General features: G+C 42.0%; 1 protein-coding gene across 2 annotated transcripts in view; it reads right to left on the reverse strand.

Annotated features, from left to right (window-relative positions):
* Positions 1 to 16774, reverse strand: part of TSHZ2 (teashirt zinc finger homeobox 2) — a 225712-nt gene extending 208938 nt beyond the window's left edge. For both annotated transcript variants that reach the window (XM_040608836.1, XM_040608837.1), the window contains exon 1: positions 16554 to 16774. In XM_040608836.1, the coding sequence (XP_040464770.1) occupies positions 16554 to 16593 (40 nt within the window). In that variant the 5' untranslated portion in view covers positions 16594 to 16774. The remainder of the gene's footprint in view (positions 1 to 16553) is intronic.
* Positions 16775 to 19931: the final 3157 nt, after the last annotated feature.

Below are 19931 nucleotides of genomic sequence, written 5' to 3' on the forward strand. Positions count from 1 at the left end.
TTTTGTTGGAATTGTTGCACTTTCTAGTGTAAGGTTATGCCAGTTTGTCATACTGCCAGTTCTGTTTTCTGTCTCAGTCAACCGGGATAAACACTTAGCCCTCCTTTTTCTTTCCCTATTACCACACCCCTTGCCTGTAACTGGTATAGATTACATCAGAAATTCCTTGCTGAGCCAGCTCTGCTAATAATTTTTGTTCTAAATCACAGAAAAACCTGTGAAATGTAATCATGTCCATACTTCGGACCACTGCAAATACCCAGAAGATGAAATTAAATCTTGCAAAGAGTAATCCTTCTTTTACTCGATCGCTCCAGGACTAAGCGAACAGCCAGAGCGACGGTTTACCGTGTTTGTGTGAACTCACATTATATGCTGAGGCCATGGGCTGGGAATCTGCGATCTGCCAGTCCAGATGGGATTAGAAATCACTGTCACGTATGAAATGTCTGGCTCTCAATGAAATTATCTTTGAGGGGTAGGTTTATAAAGACACTTTCAACACACGTAGGAGAGGAGTAGAAAAGAGGCTGTATGTAACTGTACAGTTGAGATCAAATTCAATTATAGCTGAGAAAGCTACATTTGCAGTATTTTCAGTGATCTCTTCCCCTTAGTAAGCACCACACTGGTTACTTGGCCTCTTCAACACAAGAGTTTACTGACTTCTGCAGTCTGATTACTGCTTTGGCCACATTTTTCAAAAGCATAAGGTGGCACACAACCATGCAGATGCCGCTGCATGCCCGGCAGACACATCTCTAAAATTACCATGACCACTCACACTGACGGGATGACTGTGCATGCTGGCAGCACCACAGTGCCCCATCGCAGCACATTCTCCCCATGTGTGCACGCAGATTGTGATAACCACGTGCACAGATACAGCAAATCAACATTGGGATTTTTTCTCCCCTTAGCACGGACCTCAGGCCTCTGCTTTTGAAAAACTGTTCACTTACGTCTTACAATGCATTTTTACCTAATCGGCAGAGAGAGAAGTAATTAAATTTAACAGAAACCAGGGCTTCCAAATGAAGATATAATTTTTGAAGCCACAGCTTCTATTAGTTTTTATTACCTTTACCTATGTTTTACATGGCAAAGGGTCACCGAACAGATGCAGCTGCTAAACTAGGTGGCTTAGTAAATGAAGTCAGCTTCTGCAGAGAAAAGCAGAAGGAAGTTAGAGGACATGAGTGAATTCACTTTAGAAGCCAAATGAAGTTTTGAGTCACTGCTGACTCAGGTAAAACTCCAATTTACTACAGCACCTCTAAAACATATCCTCTTCTAGATAAGGCAACAATAACCAACTAGCCACGTACACTCAGAAGAGAAAGGGGAAATTCTGAGTAAGAGTACAAAAATTAATCATTATTCTGATAATGTTTTTGTTATTATTTTTGCAGATGAATCTGAAAGCTCTTAGGACTCAATTAAGTTACCACAGCCAATACAGACAAAAAACAAAATCAGGGCAGATACTTTCCACCTAGACACCATGGTGATGGGCACATTAGAAATGAGGTAGATTAGATAGATGAACTAGACAGACACATCTAACTGTCCTCCAGTGCACTCATTTGTTTGACAGCCTGGAAAATGCCAACATTCCTGGGATTAAATGAAAATAGAAAATTGCATTTTCACTGAAAAGTATATGCAGAACTTTGCTATGTCAGTTTCTCTTTGTTAAAATAAACCAGGACCCACCCACATCCTTCCAGAGTGACCCAAAGCACAGTAAGATAAATGAAACAGTAACCAAGATGCAAACAACTGAAAGCCCTTATATTGATATGCTTTTACCCCAGGATATTAGTGAAGCAATAATGACCCGCACGCACTTTGACACATTATTTTTTCCTGAGCCCAACACCACCAAAAATGCTAAATTGCCCATCTTGCATTGCTGTCTTGCATCCTATTTCTTTTCTTCGTGATTTCCAGCTAGTTTACCTTTATGGGCTGGTCAAACAATTTTTGTTCTGTGGTGCCTTTCCTGTTGACTTGGTTCTTCAAGAAAGTAAAAGGAAAAAAATAAATTTCTTGGATATAAAAAATAAAGATCAAAAATAACTGGAGTGATTCTCCCCAGAGGTTTCTGGTCCAGGTTGCAGACATATTGGTGTGGCTTTTGCTTCAGCTCACATAAAAACACATGCATACACTATGACACACAGCTAACACTTGCGTTCACATTCAACAGCTTCATATTTTTTCCTAATGCCAGGACGTGTGCACAAGTACCGAGCTAGATTTGGCAGTACGCTATTTGGCAATCCCAGTGCCGGATCCCACTCTTGCCCACTCCAGCTTTGACAGAAGTGCCGGCTGCAGCCGAGGGAACGGTGCAACATCCCAACGGTGTTGGGGAGAACAGAATCCAGTTCCTTGTGACAGTTTTCCCCACACAACATCACAATCAGCCAAACACATTTGTAATCTACTGCAGCTGGTGTTTCTATAATTGATAGAGATATAAAAGCCCTTTTTGCTAAAGTTGTACTTTTGTATTTTTTTTTTCTTGGGGGAGTTGTGAGAAAGCAGCTACAAAAAGCAAGCTTTAAATCTCAGATAATGTAGCTCCCTTTAGAATCCCAAGCTTAAAGCAAGTAGTTACGAGTTTTAGCAATGCAAAAAACGGAGCTAAAAACAAACATTTATTTTACTTGACGTAGCAAAACAGTGGATTAAAAAGTTAAATCAATGCGCCGTCTGAATGGTTCCTGCTGTAGCTGCAATTTCAAATGAAATAAGAATGTTATAAAAACTCGTGCATATTAGGCACATTTGGAAATGTCTCCTTGTAACTGTTCTTTAAGTGTTCTGTCTATGAGCACTAACAGGTCACTGCACAGGAAATGCAAAAATATGTTACATTTTAATCAGGGCATATAAAACACTGTCTAGAATGTTACATTGCCCTTGGGAATCTGCAGTAAGTAGGGGAACTTTTACAAAGTCCAGGTCACTCTCCCCATTACATCACTGTAAAAAGAAAAAAATTATTAGGTTAAATTATATAGATGTCATGTATTAGAACTTTCCCAGTTGTAGGATGATGGCTAAGAGATGCTTATTTCCTTGGAGAAACTCATAATCACTCCCTTGTTCCCCTGTACATACTTTGTATATGGAAAATAGTGCATTTTAACTGAATCAAAATGTTTCCAAACAGTTATAATGAAAGAAGACAAATATAAAAATGAGACTGTTCGTATACTCACTCTAACAACAAATTTCATCACTTTACCCTAACACACACACATACACAAATTGAAAACCTGCCTGGCTATAGCTCATGGGTGATAAAAAATGAAAGAAGGGATTTTAGCAAACATGTTTGGGAATGATTAAGGTAAAATGTTCCTAATCCAACCAAGTGGAAACCCAGATGCTGATGGCATCATAACATCCCTCTGCCTCCCTGCAAATATTTCTCCAAATGATTTACCTCTGTTTAACTCAAATCACAAGTTTATAAAATCTCTAATAAGTTCACAGTAATAGCAGAAGAGTAATGCAAGGGTGACTGCTTTCTAGATTAACATTCTTAGGATTTTAGTTATTTTGGAGGTGACACAAAGCTGTACAATATCCTGAAGGCAACTTGCTCCGCTCTTATTGATGATCCTTGTTCAAGTTTTGTTGCCGACTCCCAGATAGAAAGATTCAATTTCTATGGAAAATCTCCCACAGGGCAGTAAATGCGATAAAATAACCCCCCCTGCCCCAAGTAAAACCAAAGTCAGAGTTGTAAGGGCCCAGCACCTGCTGAAGTAAATGGCAGTTACTCACAGAGCGACAGAGGGATCAGCCCCTTGCAATTTGCATGTTGTGGCATGAGAAGAGATCTCAGACTAACAGGCTCTTTTTATCTAAACAGATATCTGTGGTTGAAACTCCTGGCATTATTCTTTGTATTTTCTCTGAGCTGCTTGCTTTTGTACAACAGCTACTTAACTGCCAGCAATTTCCACGCTTTGTTCAGGCCTACCTGTGGCACCCTGCGCCTCCCCAGCACCCTGACTGGGCAGCTCCCGCAGCTCAACCCCCCCAATACCTCACAACCACCCTATATATATATATCATTATTGTACATTCTATATGGCTTCCACAAACCTCTCTGCTGCCTTAAGTCTTCAAGACGTCTGTTTAATTCTCGCCAGCCAAGGTGCGGCCCTGAGCCTCGCTGCCCGCATCGCCTCCAGGCTCCTCACAGGGAATTGCTATTTTCCTCCTTTCAAGGGCATTTCACACCGCTGCCCAGCCGCTCCTGAACTGCCAGCACCATGCCTCGGGGATGGGGCATTGCCACAGCTATTTAACAGACACGGGATGTGGGCACAGCTCAAATTTTAAGTGAGTTTTTTTACTTTTTTCCACAGAGAGGAAGGTCCCGTGAGGCTGAGCAGCCCTGTGGACACACCTGCCTGCCCAGCTGAGGCTCATGTCCTGCAGCCACCCACCCTCTGCCTGCAAGGGAGCCAGGGCCCAGGCATGCTTGTGAAAAAAAAACAAAACAAAAAACCAAACCCAAAAAACCCTGAGGAAAACTAGGAACTGCGCATGTGGAACCATACTTATTTCCATCCAGGTCTTAACCTAGACAGAAACTGTTGGATGCATTCCCTGCAAGAGCTAATGCTCAATATCACGGTCCACGCTTACCGGGCAATAGAGTCAAATACACACTTTTACCACGGTTCTCTAGAGCTATTTGATAATTTTATGCTCTCTCCTGCTGCCCTTACCACATTCTGCTTTCTCAGTTTCCCCGTTTCCCATCTTGGGGCCTGGGCTACAGCTGCACGCACGATACAGACCGGTCCTCATTCCCCTTAGAATGCTCAGGCCCACTGCCGTCCCTGCAGCAGGGAAAGCAATTGTCCTACTTATCCCCAGCTAAAACATACTTTAAAGGAATGTAATTGAAAAAGAGAAACCAAGAACAGAGCATGCGTGTTGGAGATGGCACGCTGGAGAATGCTGTGTCACCTTCTAAAAATTCTTTGGCAACAGCAACTTTTAGACTTTCTAAGTCAGACAAATTGGGGTGGATTTTCTCAGGGAAAGCAGAAGATATCTCTGAAAAATGTGCACGTCACTGCCAGAAAGCACAGTGGTCCCACAGCTTTGAAATAAACCCTGATGTAAGTCTTTTAATTTTTTTTGCCGAATAGATCTTACCCTAAATTACAGGAAGAACATTTTAAGAAAGGAAACACAAATTTTGATAATGGAAATGGTTGCTCAGAACTGGAAACATTAGAACCAGTAGAAATCAAACCCCTCAACTGAAAACCCCAAACAATCTGGACTTTAGGAACTGCTGTGCCCATAATATAGATGTTATTGTTGCTGTGCCTGGGGCTACGCAGTATTCCAGCATCCACACAACACTGCACTCGAGGCCTCTGCTGGTTTTCAGCTCTTTTCAAGATCTTCTCTGTTTTTCTCCCCCTTTTCATTATCATGTAGCTGAACTTCTTGCACGTTAAAGGGCTTCCAGGCAGGTGAAGGTGCTGAGCCCTCAGCAGCAGTGTTGGCGACTTGTTCTGCCCTATCCACAGCATGTTACCTCTCCAGTTCAAACAATCCATCTGGCTAGAGGGATCAAACCCAACAAAATCAATCCATAATTCTGAACAAAGAAAAGGTTGATGACTTGCTTTGTGTTATTTGAGCTGGTTTTTCTCACACACAAATAAAACAATAACTGGCTGAGGCTACAAAACCCAGGACTGAGTCCCTAATTCAGTCAGAGAGGCCGTTGGCTGTAAATTTCAGCACAGACTTAAAAATTGATAGAAACTCCTTTTCAGTCATCAAGTATTCAGCTGCTCATTACTGATATAAGCTGTAAGGATGTGCCCTTAAATTTTGGTCTAGTTTTAAAAGTACAATTTCCTCAAATCCAATACAAAATATAGAGCTGTGAAGTGGGGCCCCGTAATTTTGTTCAAGAGCCTTTCAATTATAAGGTATGTTTGAAATACAAAATTTAAGGAGTTTGCTATGCCAGGTGACGTTTTGTTAGCTTTTGACAAGAGAAAATATTTAATACCTTCATTTTTTTCCTGCTCTGAATATTAGTTTAATTGTCACAAATAATTAAATGCTTATGAGTAAAAGACATCTTCAGACATTTTGACAATACATATTAAGAGACACTTTAAGGGAAATCTGCACAGATCGGCTTTTATTTGTTATGCTAAACGATGATGCATCGTGATTGCATTTGTTCCTTATTTGTGTGTGCAACAGGAGACGTACTGTGAATGATCTGTAAGGAATAAAATGACAGTATTTGACAGGCTAGGAAATGTCTGGGCAAGGATACAGGATAAGGAACCCTAAAAGGGCATTGTTTACGGAGGGGCAATGGGATAGAGACACTCCCTTCAATCTAAGGCAATGAAAGGCGCCAACAACTAAATTATAGTTAATAACAGTAAGAAATAAACATAAATTACATATACAAGGCTCAAGCTCAAGGACTTTGGACCACTAAAAATATATATTATTATATCAATTATCAAAGAGAGACAAATTCCCATCCTGGGAATTTGCATATGAACTCTAATAACCTACTATTCAGAAATAGAGGCAAGCATTAATTTCCACATGAAAAGGAGCCATGGGAGAGCTTCCCAAGTCCCCAGCTCCAGAGGAGAAGCCCTACCTGGTGACTCAGCACCAAACGATCTGGCCTCTGTTTGAGAGGGTAGCAGGTGGTCTCCCAGGTATGGCAGATTAGCCTTATATTACCTAAGATTTATTCTGAGTCCCTGTCAATATAATGGCTGAAACGACCATTCCTGAAAGGTAATATGGTGTGAAAATAAACATAAACAATCCTTAATGAATCCATAGGCTATTACTTGCATCATATTTCTTCTATAGGCAATACATACATCTCCACTTTAGAAAAAAAACCACCACTGCCCTTGATCGAGGCTTAACAATTCCAGTTTACACAAGAGGGGGAACTGAGGAAAGTCCATGGGAACTGCTTGGTGCTAAAAGCTTTTGAAAAGGCAGAGCTCTATTTAGGTGCCCATGTAAGGATTTAGACCCTTAACATTAGAAGCTGACTTAGAAAAACCAGAGCCTCAGACTCTATTACCAGAGATTTCCAACTGCCTCCGGCAGTCTGGGTGGGGGAAAAAATGTGTATGTCCTGTTTAGTTGCAATCAGACCAGGTTTTTCATATTTCTTAAGGCAATACATTACATACTGTCAGAAATACAAAGCTAAATCGCAGGTCTGACAAAGAAATGAAGAACAGTATATAGGGGAAAAAGTAACCATAACCAAATGCTCTGAAACTTACCACTGACCAAGGTAAAAGACTTAAATTATTCTGTCTAAAGCTATTGCCTAGTAAAGCGCGCAGTTAGCAGAGCTCTGATTTCTCTAACTGTGAGTCCTCCCACTTTTGGGAGCTCCTGGACATGAGCAAAGTGCCACCTCCTCCACCACGGGGAGTTGCACGGAAGGGATGAAACTGCCTTTCCAGCTGCCCTCCAACAGCCCCAGTGCCCCAGCTGAGCTGCTCCCTCTTCTCACCCCAGCAGCAAGCACGCAGATGCCTTGAGCCTCCAGCCTGGCTTTCTCTCCTGGAAGTGTGCTGACAACAGAAATGTGATCTAGTACCTAGAGAAGGGAATTAGGAGCAAATACTGTTTGACCTTGAGAAAATCAGCTAATACCTCCTGGCTTCAATTTGATTTTCTGTAAAATGGGGAAAAAAAAATTCTACTTCACTGGGTTTATTCTGAGGAGTACACAGCATTAGTAAGAAATCTTTGGAAGAAAGGTGCTAAGTGTGAAGAAATATTGCTCACTAACAAAGCAGACATATATGAGCAGGAACCATGCAGATTATCAAAAGCACTAGAAAGCTTTTAATTTTTTTAGCATTTAATGCTACAGATGATCAATATAACTACTTAGCTTCCTTCTCCTTTCACATGTTAATTTAATGCTACTTGTACTGTGCTTATAAATGTTATGACACGGCTGAAAAACACATAAAAAAATTAATTTTGGTAGACCAATATACCAGCTAGCATAAGGTTATGTTTCTTCAATGCAGAACTGTACATCATGAAAAAGATCCAGCTCTTTTCTGTGAAGTCCACTCATGCTGCAGGAAGTAAATGAGTTCTTCCTACATGTACAAAGAAAATTGCAGGCCTTATGAATTGTGGTGGTAAGTCCCAGTGTAATTCACACAAAATTATTTATATATGGAAAATTCAGAGTAAAACCTTTCTACCAAAAAAATTACTTCTGTCCAAGTGGAGGGTGAATGATGGAAATAGGCTTGTTGTCTGCACATACCAAACTGCACCAATGTGCAGATTTTCGTTCCAATCCCGTCTAAGCAGAGTTTCTCTAGAAAAAAATCTTTGCTACCAAGGTAAGGTGTTTCAGAGAATTCAGTTATTTCCATTATGAACAAGAACTGTGTACTGCTCCTTTTTCAATAGAAATTCTGCACTGATTCCACATAAACAGACCAAATATTACTTCAGCAAAGTTGCTTTGGGAATATGTAACAGCATTTTTTAAGTTATGAAAGCAATATTGAATGAGATTTACTACAATTTAAGATAAGAGGGTCTTAATTTTATATGAACAGAGAGACTTAAAAAGCAACCAGAAAGAGTTCCGATTATATTGTGCTGGAATATTAGGCCTTGTGCAAAATTGCCCCTTCTCTCTTTTACATGCACAAAACCAAGCACAACAGGCTTTTCAATTAAATGAGTCTTCGGAGAGAGATGCAGGAAGAGCCAGAAAGCTCCTTAAAACTTTATTGCTTTTTATCTTTGTCAGGTAGGGATGTGTATTAAAAATGACCTGCTCTTTCCAGTACACTGCTCTTCCTGCAAGTTTCTTCCTCCTGTTTGACCTACCAGTTTTAAAGATTTCCCAAAATGGGAACAGAAGGGTTGATCTGGATTAGTTTTCCCCATATACTCAATGGTTTTGCTTTTCTATAGCCATCTAGAGCTAAGGATGATTCCCATAGTCTCTTTAGCATGGTGAGTAACTTTAATGAGCCTCAGTATCATTAGATGATAGCAGTTTACAGAACACTGGGAGAAAAGACACAGAAAGGAATAAAATACAGCTATAACAGATACAAGCCATGGAGATGAAAGAAAGAAGTCAGCATCTAATTTGCATTAATACAATAAAAATACAGCATTAATGTTGCTAGTTGTAAATTTTTTTTCAATAAAGTTGAGCCTGATTATATCTGAAAAAAAGGTAGGCTATGCATTCCTCATAGGTCTTGCAAGTGTTCAGACTTTAAAGAACAGTTACTGGCTATTAACTTTCTAGATTTAATTGCCACTAAAAACAATCTCCACAAAACTTCAGTTGAAAGCCACTCTTCAAGAACCCATGGTCTAATGTCTCAAAACTGCTTTGTTGATATCAATACAAATTCAGAGCTACCATTCATGTAACTCCACTCCATCATTATGTTATGTATTTTGTTTACTGGTATTATGTTTGTGTATGTATATAATTACATACGCAGACACATACACCAGTTCATCATTGGAATCAGTCAAAAGCAATACTGCCAACCTTGTTTATTCAAAAATCACGAAGCACAACCACAAAAATTGTGAGACCAGCTGAAAATTATGAGATGTCAGAAACAGTCACTTTGAGAATCACAGCATTTTTCTTCTGGCATAAGAACTTTTAGGCTGCACGTTTTCAAGCTCCTTAGTTCTCTATAGCAAGGAGTTTAAAATACATTTTCCTTTTAAAATGCACAGTGGGCACTTGCATAATCACCAGACTCCAGGAGCTGGAGGTTTAAAGAAAATAAACACTAACAAAGGACTTTCAGTGGACACAGCTCCTAACATCACACAAGTTTTAACATTTGGGCAAATATTGGTGGAATAATCAAAAATTGCTCTAAACAACTGAGCTCTCCAGTTTCTGTCAATAAGAACAGTGCATCCTGCTCCCAGACAGGCGACTGTCTCTCCTTTTTTCAGGTACGTATGTGTGCATACCTGAAGAGGGTCTGTTTCCAATACATTTAGGGCTGTTCTATTTAACTGGAATTTTACCAATACTTAGGACCATCGGGCACTGCACATTATAAACTATGTATTTTTCACAATTGAATCCTGTCATTTTGAAGCTATTGTTGTGACTTTCTTTTTCCTAGGGCAAAGGGGGAAAACATTTCTTTTAGAGAAACAAAGATTTTCTTCATTTTTATAAATGAACTACTTAATGCAACACTTAGATCATAAGACCAGTTTTTCCACTTTTTTTTGCCTGAAAAACCTCACAAGTAACAGATGAAAAGCCAGAAACAGTTAAAGAGGGATGCGTAAATCTAATGGGAAACAGTGTGCTTCTATGATGCGTTTCTCCTTGAAACCTTAAAAAAATACACGGTTTGCTGTCAAGGTATTTCTGAGTTGCAGAAGCCACTATTATAACATGGTAAAAATTACTCGATGCCAAGATCCAACAGCCTCAAGTGAGAGGTCACCTTAATGAGAAAACCGATTTTAGTCCCTAAAACTACACGGAACTCTAAGGCTTCTGATTTGCAAAACCATCTTCATGCATTTACTTGAGAGCTGCTGCTCGTGTGTACAGCGTTAACATTACATGTTAAAAACAGATTCTTTAAAAGACTGTATCACCTACCGGTACCAAGAAACAGTGTTCAATAATTAACACAGACAATGGAAATGTGTTTGAGAAGCAAAGTTAGCCAAGGAAGCAAAATATCTCAGTCGTACAGACTTTAGAGAAGAATAGCATGCAACCATTAGTAACACAAGTTACAAGCAGAACTCTCCCTAAATTTAAAGCTTAATGGTACAATCTGATCCCTCTTCAGAGGCAAAACATTACTAAAGAAACATATATATTTAATTTTGAAGCTAAACAGCCCAGGTTCACATAGACAGTCTTTACACAGGCCAGTTACCCATTGAAGGAAAGTGCTGAGTAAGAGCTGCAGAACTGGACCCACTCTCATGTAAATTATTGTAATTAAATAGGTAATGAAAAATCACTGCTCTTGCATGAATGAAATGTAAGACTTCATCTGAGAGCGTAATCTGTTTCTAGTTGACTCCTGTATCAGATTCGGAGACAGATGAAAATGTCTCTCTGCTTGCATGAGCACGCTTTAGAGGTAAAACTTCACAAATATTTTCATTTTGCAGAGAAGAGGGAAAAATAATGGCTTATTTTAGCAGTAAAGTCAGTAGGATCCCCCTTTTTTAAGGCATAATATGGTACACACATGTCTCAACCCGAGAAGCATTAAATAGAATTTGAATAATTTTACTTTGCATTTGCTAACAATACGTCATCCAGTAGAAGAACCAGGCCTTATTCTCCCCTCCACTAGCTGACATGATATTTTTTTTACATTTGAGCTCTTAAGATCTGCACAATAGCTTAACACAATAAGTGTTTAGCCTCTGGTTCCAACTGTAATTGATAGAGTACAGTTCCATTCCCTCTGCTGCTGCTAAGTTGGGAATTGCAGCCACAGCAACTGACAGCTTTTTTTTTTCCGCGAGTCTGGAGTTGCTCTCTGGGAGTGATGTCCTCATCGGGATGGGAAGTAAAACGACGGGAGAAAGGCTCTCCCTGGCCCTCTGCTACGGAGGAACTCCAGGGACCTCTTCTAGGGTAAACAGTTACTTGAGGTGGGTGCTATGAATGAGAGGAAAAATCAGAAGAAGAAAGCTCCAGGAGGAAATACCAAAATCCTGCTGTTTTGAAGAAAATGGGCTTTTCAATTAGAGAGCACAGAAGAGGGAGAGCATTTATGCAAAAGAATTTCTGACAATGAACGTGTTTTTAAAAGGGCTATAAAATTGTGTCATTTACTGATGGAAACATCTTTTATTTCACAGTCACTGGGGCTGAACTCTTGGTGAGTCCCACTCTTTATATAGTGATAATATACAGTGCATTGATATGTGACAGGAAAATTGAAATAAGGAAACAGTAACTAAAATGAACATGATTTCAAATTGTCCCATTCAGGCCTGAGTTTTGACAATGGGAAAAAATTACATAGCTGTTTCAGGCTTAGTAGCCGATTCCAGAATTTAACGCAGATGGCAACTAATTTTGGTGCCTCTTTAGTTGCAAAAGTACCTATTTTGGAATATATTTAATTAACCAGGATTTAAAGGCTCCTCTTGTTTGTCAACACCTTGGCTTTTTTGTCATCTGTCAGCATCGTGGTGTGCACAGCAACTGAAAGGTTCTGAGGCATGAGCTATTTAGGTGGTTTTGATGTGCACTTGCTTTTCTGGAGGTTGTTTAAACAAAACGATGCTGCCATTCCTATAGTTTCATTCAGGACTGCTTGCTTGGAACCTGCTTCTATTGCCCCTGTAATAAAGGATACAAATAACACTAAAAAAGCCACAATGCTCTTGCTTATTAATACATGTATATAACGCTTCCCTTCATCGCAGAAACATATGTATCAGACCTAGCTGGTCATTTGCTCTGCTCTCTGCAGAAGCAGAATTTCACTTTCTAAATATGTTTCTGCTTTAAATAACCTTTTACTCCTAAGGTGCAAACTGCAGCTTTAAAGTACTGACTGCTAAGTATCTTCTGTTTGTTGCTCTGGGAGGACTTTTCCAAAAACAAAACTGTGTTATTCTACAGCTCGAATAAACAAAATAAATGCGACTGATAGCTGTTTCTGCTGTACTTTTCCAAAGCTTTGGTTCTTAGACAGCCTACTGGAGCTGAGAGAGAAGGAAAAGAAGAAATACAAAATTGCAGCCGGAAAAGGCGTTAAGTCCAGATTCCTCTTTGCAGGCTTTAAAAAAGCAAACTAGCAATTCATGATCACAAAATAAAATATGCACATTTAAACAAGCTGCAGGGGAAAGGAGAGTTTAATCCAATGAAATTGTGTTTGAAAGCTATTTCATACCCCTAGGAATAAAATCTGAATAGCAATTCTGCTTTGCTCCCACCCTTTTCCACCCTTCTGTTAATATATTACCATTTGTTATGGAATCGTTACAAGACTTCTACCCCAGAGGTGGCTGCATTTCATTGAAGGATGAAGTACTTTGTGGGCCTGAGTCCCTTCTTACTTGCAGGAGCAGACAGTACTCACTGCAACTGCACTGATGCTGCTAGTAAAGCTATTTCTGATTTGCACCTGAGCAAGAGAAGAATTGGGCCGGCCGTTTGCAAAGCCCTTTGTGACTCCTTTGGGTGAAAGCTACAATACAAATGGGTTGTTTACTGTAAACAGAAGTATGATACTAAAGCAGGCACTGATATCAAGAGCTGTAACTATCTGCTTCAAGAATTATCGAAATGGAAATGACGATCTCAAAAAGGAATGACGATTCAGAAAAGCTTCAGCCCTGGAAAGATCAAAATGCATTTGACATAGTTTCCATGTTGATGTGAAATAAAGTGTCTTTAAAAGTGTAATTTGAGCTCAAAAATCCCCATCATCAAACATAAATAGTGCTCCGTTTATCCAATTACACTACCTTGTTTCATTACAATGGTCTGTAATATATTTCTTAGGAATACAAGGCTTAAAATTAATAATAGAAAAGGACAAAATTGCCATGTATATTTCTCTAGACAGATTTTCATCTAGCAGCAGGACTTCACTTCTGATTCACTCGCTGGTTCTCTCTAACCTTTACATTATTCATTAATCAAACTAGAAACCTGCTTTCAAAGTCAGTGCATGGTAGTAATTATTTACAGTTGTGCATAGTATTTAATTTTAAGCAATGACAAAAGCAGGCATGTCCAGAATCATAAGGCTTATCATTTTTCTTTCGTTGGAAGTGAACTATCTAAAGAAGCTAAAAGTTGCAAACTTCTCTTCAATATCTCTGCTGCCATCAAGACAAAATGCAGTGCAACTGATACCTTTGAACTTGTACAACTAAAAATAAATAAAAGTGAAAATTAAGTAATATATAATGTATTAACTCCTTTAAATAAAAGGAATAAGGAGCTTTGCTATCAGCCTTGATGAGCGATTCATTTCTCACTGCACAGTCTGTCTACTGTCACTTTGAGGTATTTTTCACCATATAAAACAGAGCCTCAGTACTATCCCTGAAAATGAAAGTCAGTTTTAAGAACTATATACAACAGGCACGTCTGCTCTTTGAAACCCCCCTCTACCCCCCACAAACACACAAATACAACTTCAAAGCAGGAGAACTATTGCAAATGTATAAACCTACTTCAGATCAGTTATGCTGGATGAAACTGGACTGCATTTGCAGCATTTTGCTCACCTGAAACAACATTGATCTGAGGACAAATATAATCAAAGAAATGCACCACTGAAGAGCAATGCACGTTTTATAATGAGAATGAGGAAAGAGAGATGTAATTGTGGTCACTCAGATTTCTCCTTCACCATTAAGATTCTCAAAAATACTGTAGCGTTCTGGATAAAAACATATCTTACTGTATTCTCAGCAGGGAAATCCCGGGAGCATGAGCTTTGCTCGCAAAAAATTTACTTACTCTCTAGCCTATGTCTCTAAAAAAGAACAGGGTGCCCCTTCTACAAAAAGATACTACTCACATTCCAAGTGAAAATTCTACTTTGAAAACAAAATAAAATGAAGTCTCATACTCCTGACAAGAGAGAAAAAAGGAGCAATTCTAGCCTTGTCACTGTGATGATCAGCATCCATGAAAAAATAGCTATTTATCCTGCAAGTTGAAAACATTAATGCCTTCTTCAGATATAACCTCTTTGTGAATAAAATAATAGCAACTCATCAGAGAGTTCTTCTGAATACATATATATATATATATATATATATATATATATATGCATTTCTAGCTTAACTATTATTTATGGTTAAAGGGGATCTTTGCTTGCCAGGAATCATACTCGCAACCTGCATGGTACATTCATTGGTCACATCCCAAAAGACCCTGCCTGCATACCATTGTCCTACACCTATATGAACACAGCAAAATATGTAAGTTAATAAAAGTTAATGCATATCCTAGTTTCTCTGAAATAACATTTACCTTTGAATGAATCCCAAGCACTACTTTTCAAAGTTTATTCAAGTATGCCACTAAACTTGCCCATACATTTTGTCCCACATATAATATGCTACACCTAGAAAATATCCAGAAGGGGGAAGAAAAATTAATAAACAATTTTATAATTAAAAACATAAAATACTAGTTTTCTTTAAAGAACTGATCTGATGAAGGACACAAAGAAAAAAAGAAGGGAAAAAACCCGCCTACATTAAGAGCCAAACAAGATAATAATTGTGCATGTCTGGCTAAGAGAATCTAGAGGGCAAGCCTTACGTCATTGGCACTTGGGTTACCATGGTGAGTGATTTATTGATATATATCAAGAATGAATAGATCAAAGGCAGCAAGATGACAGGTGATCAATCAAATGTCAAATCAAAGCTGGCAATCAACTGGAAAGCTGATTTTTCAGTGGGTGGGTCTGGCAGAAGAAAAATGAACTTCCATATTGCGCTTCCCAGAAACAAAACCCCACCACACTATTAAAAAAAAATAAAAAGCAATTAAGCAGCCTGAAAGAAAACTCTTTGAAAAGATTTACTATACAGGCCCACTCATCTGTTTCTTTTCCTTGGCCCCCAAAAGGAAAAGAACACCCTACAAACGACAAAACAAAACACTTCCAAAGTTGCAAACTATTTTCTTCTTTAAAAAAAAAAATAAATAAAAATTGCAAAACCACTTGGCATGTGCAAATCTAAAAACTCAGCTACAAAACAAAAGACGGATTTGATTTGAAAATGTGGATTGTCTTCTAACAGTCAGAACGTTTCATTTTATTTCCTGTTGCAATTTTCACCACTGATGATCAAAGGCTGAACTTCCCCACCGGGTTCATCAGCAGAGACAGTCCCTGTACTATTTCAGGCATACACAACGTGCACACACACACACACAGAGGCACACACACCCGGCCAGCATCGCCACCAGAAACACGGCGAAATAAAAGGTTAAACACACCGACCCACTTCGCGAAACACACGTTTTTAAAAACAAAAACCACCGGGAGGGGGTGGGGGGTGGGGGGGTGGAATAAAGGGGGGAAAAAAAAAAAGACTAAAGCGGGAAGCAAATGGGAGGCAGCTTTCGGTTCGGTAAGGGAAAGGGGCCGGGGGAGAAGGGGAGCCGAGCGGAATAAAGTTGGGGGGAAAAGTTTAGCCAGGGCAGGATGGGAACTGGGAGCAGGAGGCAGCGGGGACCGAGCGCGGTGGGAGCGGCGGGAGGGTGGAAGGGGACAGCCCATGTCAGAGTAAAGATCTTGGCAATAAGGGATGAAACTGGCTCCACAGAGTTACGAAGGGAAAGGGAGGGGGAGGGGGGATAAATAAATAAAGATCCAGCCCGGAAAAGCAAGGGTGACCCTAAATAATAATAAAGATGGGGGGTAGGATTGGAAGGAGTGGAGAGACAGAGGCTGTGTAAGTGGATGGCTTCTCCTTACCTGCAGCCCGTTTGGGTGCTTGCTGTTTCCTCCTTGGCATCGCTCTACTTTCTCCAATCTCACTTCTGTCCCCAGATCCGAGAGCCCTGAGACGCTCCTGAGTCGTGTTTCTCTGCCTCTCAGCTGCTTTCCCCAACACCCCCCTCAAGCCTCCCCTGCCCCCCCTCCTTTCCACTTCACTGATAGGAACCTGTTTGGTTTTTATTTTATTTTAGAGATCTAGGTTTCTTTCTTTCTCTCTCTCTCTCTTTTTTTTTTTTTTGGTTGGGTTTTTTTTTTTTTTTTTTTTTTAACTGTTGAAACACTTGCTTTGCTTTGATTCAAACATCCAAGCTCAGGAGCAAATGAAAGGCGCCCACAGTGCCAGAGAATGGTAATAAATAAATAACAAAATAGATATGTATATATTAAAAAGGCAGCTCTGGAAAGACTGTGGGGCTGGCTGCTTCCTCCCTTTCCTCTCCTCTCCTCCTCCTCCTCGCAGAGCTGTATGGCGGAGCGGTGCCCGGGTGTGCGTGGTGTGTGTGTGCGTGCGTGCGTGTGTGTGCGCGGAGCGCTGCAGGTTCCGTGCTGTCAGATGCCAGGCAGTGAGTGATATGGGAGAGGACAGGGAGGCTTTGGATGGAAGGAAATCTGGTATTCACACACACACACACACACACACACGCACACGCACACACACGCACACACACAGGCACTGGCGCGCACACACGCTCGCACAGGCACACGCGCGCACACACACACACACACACACACACACACACACACACACACACACAGGCAGGGCGAGGCGATGCCAGCAAACATCGATCCACTGAGCAAACTGAACATTAACAAACTCCTCCTCCGCGACCTGATGACAGGATGAAATTTACTCCGCGCAGACAGGCGGCAGAGCAGTTTATTAAAGAGACAGGGCGCGATGGCACCGGGCCCAGCGGCACCTGGGGCGCGCCCCCACCCCCCCAGCCGGGGCGACCCCACGCGCGGCCGCCCCTTCCCCGCCACCCCCACCCCCCCCCGCGCGACCACCCCCCGCGCTCCCGCTGCGGGTGTTCCCTGAGGGCTCTGCGGGAGCGGGGGTGGGTGGGCAGCGCCCGCCGCCCACTCCCACTGGAGAGGGGCAGGGACGCGGGTGGCCCGGCTGGAGGGACGGGGGGCGCGGGCGGCCGCCTCGGCGTGCGCAGGGCTGGGGCAGCGCGGCCGCCGCTCCCGGGCTGCCGTGCCACCGGCGCTTCCCCAGGTGGAACCGCCTGCGGGGGAGCCCGGCGCTGCGGGGGAGCCCGGCGCTGCGGGGGAGCCCGGCGCTGCGGGGGGGCCCTTCCCGCTGGCAGCTCAGCCCCCGCCCTAGCGGTTGCCCCAGCGTGGGGAGCAGCTGCGGGAACCGGCGCGGCTGGACGTAACCGCAAAGTTTGGTGAAGTTGCGGTGGAAGCCGGGGCGCCGCCGGAGGCCCTTGTACAGGGGCGAGCGGGGTGAGGGTGCTGTGCGCCAGCACCCCCTGCGCCCCCAGCTCCCCCCGCACCTCCCTTTGGGGGGAGCCGGGTATGTCCATCGGGTGCTTCTGCACCCCCACGGCAAGCCAGAGCCGTGTAGCCCTCACCCTTCGGATGGCCAGGCCGAGGAGGGGCAGGTGACAGCGGAGCTTTGGGCCGGATTTGTTCCCCAAGACCCAAGGAGATGACTTCCCCTGCCCCCTGTATTTGTATCAGGCTTTTATCCATAGCTGCTGTTAGCACTTGAGGGTTTCAAAGTGCTTGGGGGCTGAAAGGATGGATTAATTTCTATACATTCAACTATAATTTGTGTAAGACCTCTTAAAACTGGATTTTGCAACACTCCGTAGCCTGATCCCGGAGTCTGATATGGAACAGAGTTCTTAGATACTTACACACATACCCACCCACCCACCCCTCCCCGGTTTTGCCATTTTTATCTTTTTACCTAAACTATTGGGTTTAATAGGAATAATTTGCATCCCTCTCAAATCAATCTGTGAGACCAGGCTCTGTTACAAAGCACCAGCAAGAGCCGCTGTGTTATAGCCGGTGTCACTGGTGATCTGCAGTCGGCAGCCCTGCAGCTCAGGCAGGGAATGAGTTTCTCCAGGAAGACCCCTAAGTGACCTTTGTATTTAGCAGCCTAATACGAAATTGTGTTTATGAAAGTGTCCACCTAACTGATTTCGCTTAAATTATTTGATAGCCTTCCCCCTACGAACTCTAGCAATTTTTATAAGCAATTTGAAAGTATTTATTGGCACAAGCAAACGCTTCGTTTGAAAGATAAAATAGGATAACACTACTATAAAATACTCATTTTTCCACTTATGCCTAGCATAACTCACTCAGAAGTGAACAGCTCTGCTTGAATCAGTCAGAATTGCACAGACCACTTATACCTGTGTGCAGCATGTGTAAAATCCTGTTGGTTGACACCAGGGGATTTCTGCTTTGTCCCCAGTCCTGGCAGGTGCGGACACAGGGCCCAGAGGGGCCGCAGCACCCGCAACAGCGGGGCAGTCACCCGGTGCTGTGACGAGAGGCGACACGCTATCTGATTCCTCAGTGCAGCACTTTACCTGGGTCAGGTAGTTCAGGAGCAGGGTGGCACACGAGGAGTTTTTTTTCCCAGTTCATCCTGCCTGGATGTGTGACTTTGAACCCTTTCAGCTCCTGTGTCTCAGTTCCCAAATCAGAAAATTGGTTTTATATTTCCTCTCCTTCCAGGCTGCACAGAAAGACACTGCACCTCCGATTAGGATAGTTTGTTTATTATGAAGGATTGTATTTTAAATGCTGTTTGGACACAATGATGTCTTATTAAAGATTCTCCCAAACCGTGGGACATGGTGTAAGGTGTTGGGTCCCTAGCAGGCATTGGGGAGGGGGGGAAATGACACAATCCCTCAGATTTTAACCTCTTCATCTGGGATCTGCTACTTTTGCGCAAGTTGGAAAGATCGAAGCTCTAGATGTAAGCAAAGCAGCGATTCAGTGTAGCCTGGGATCAGCAAGTAGCGGCTATTGTTCTCCAGAGTCATGGCTTAAATCCAAATGCTACACACTGGGTATGGTATTTGTATCAGTGGCGTTTTCAGTCTCAACATGCAAGATGTGAAAGTCACTGTTTTAAATGGTTACTCCTTTGGGAAGGGGAAATTGAGAAGATGGACTTCTGAGTAGAGCACTAGTGAGATGGCACCCTATCCTCGGTGATAAATGGGAGCATTAACAAGGCTTGGTCGAGAGGAACCCTACAGATTTATGGCTTCCTGTCTCCACCAGCAGATGCCATTATGGCTGACAGAACAGAATGCCTTTCAAGAGGGAACTGGGGTGGGATTATGAAAAAGGGGAAAAAAAGCAAGCAGAATCTGG

The sequence above is a fragment of the Falco naumanni genome, chromosome 10 (genome assembly GCF_017639655.2).
Source record: "Falco naumanni isolate bFalNau1 chromosome 10, bFalNau1.pat, whole genome shotgun sequence".
Taxonomy (NCBI): domain Eukaryota; kingdom Metazoa; phylum Chordata; class Aves; order Falconiformes; family Falconidae; genus Falco; species Falco naumanni.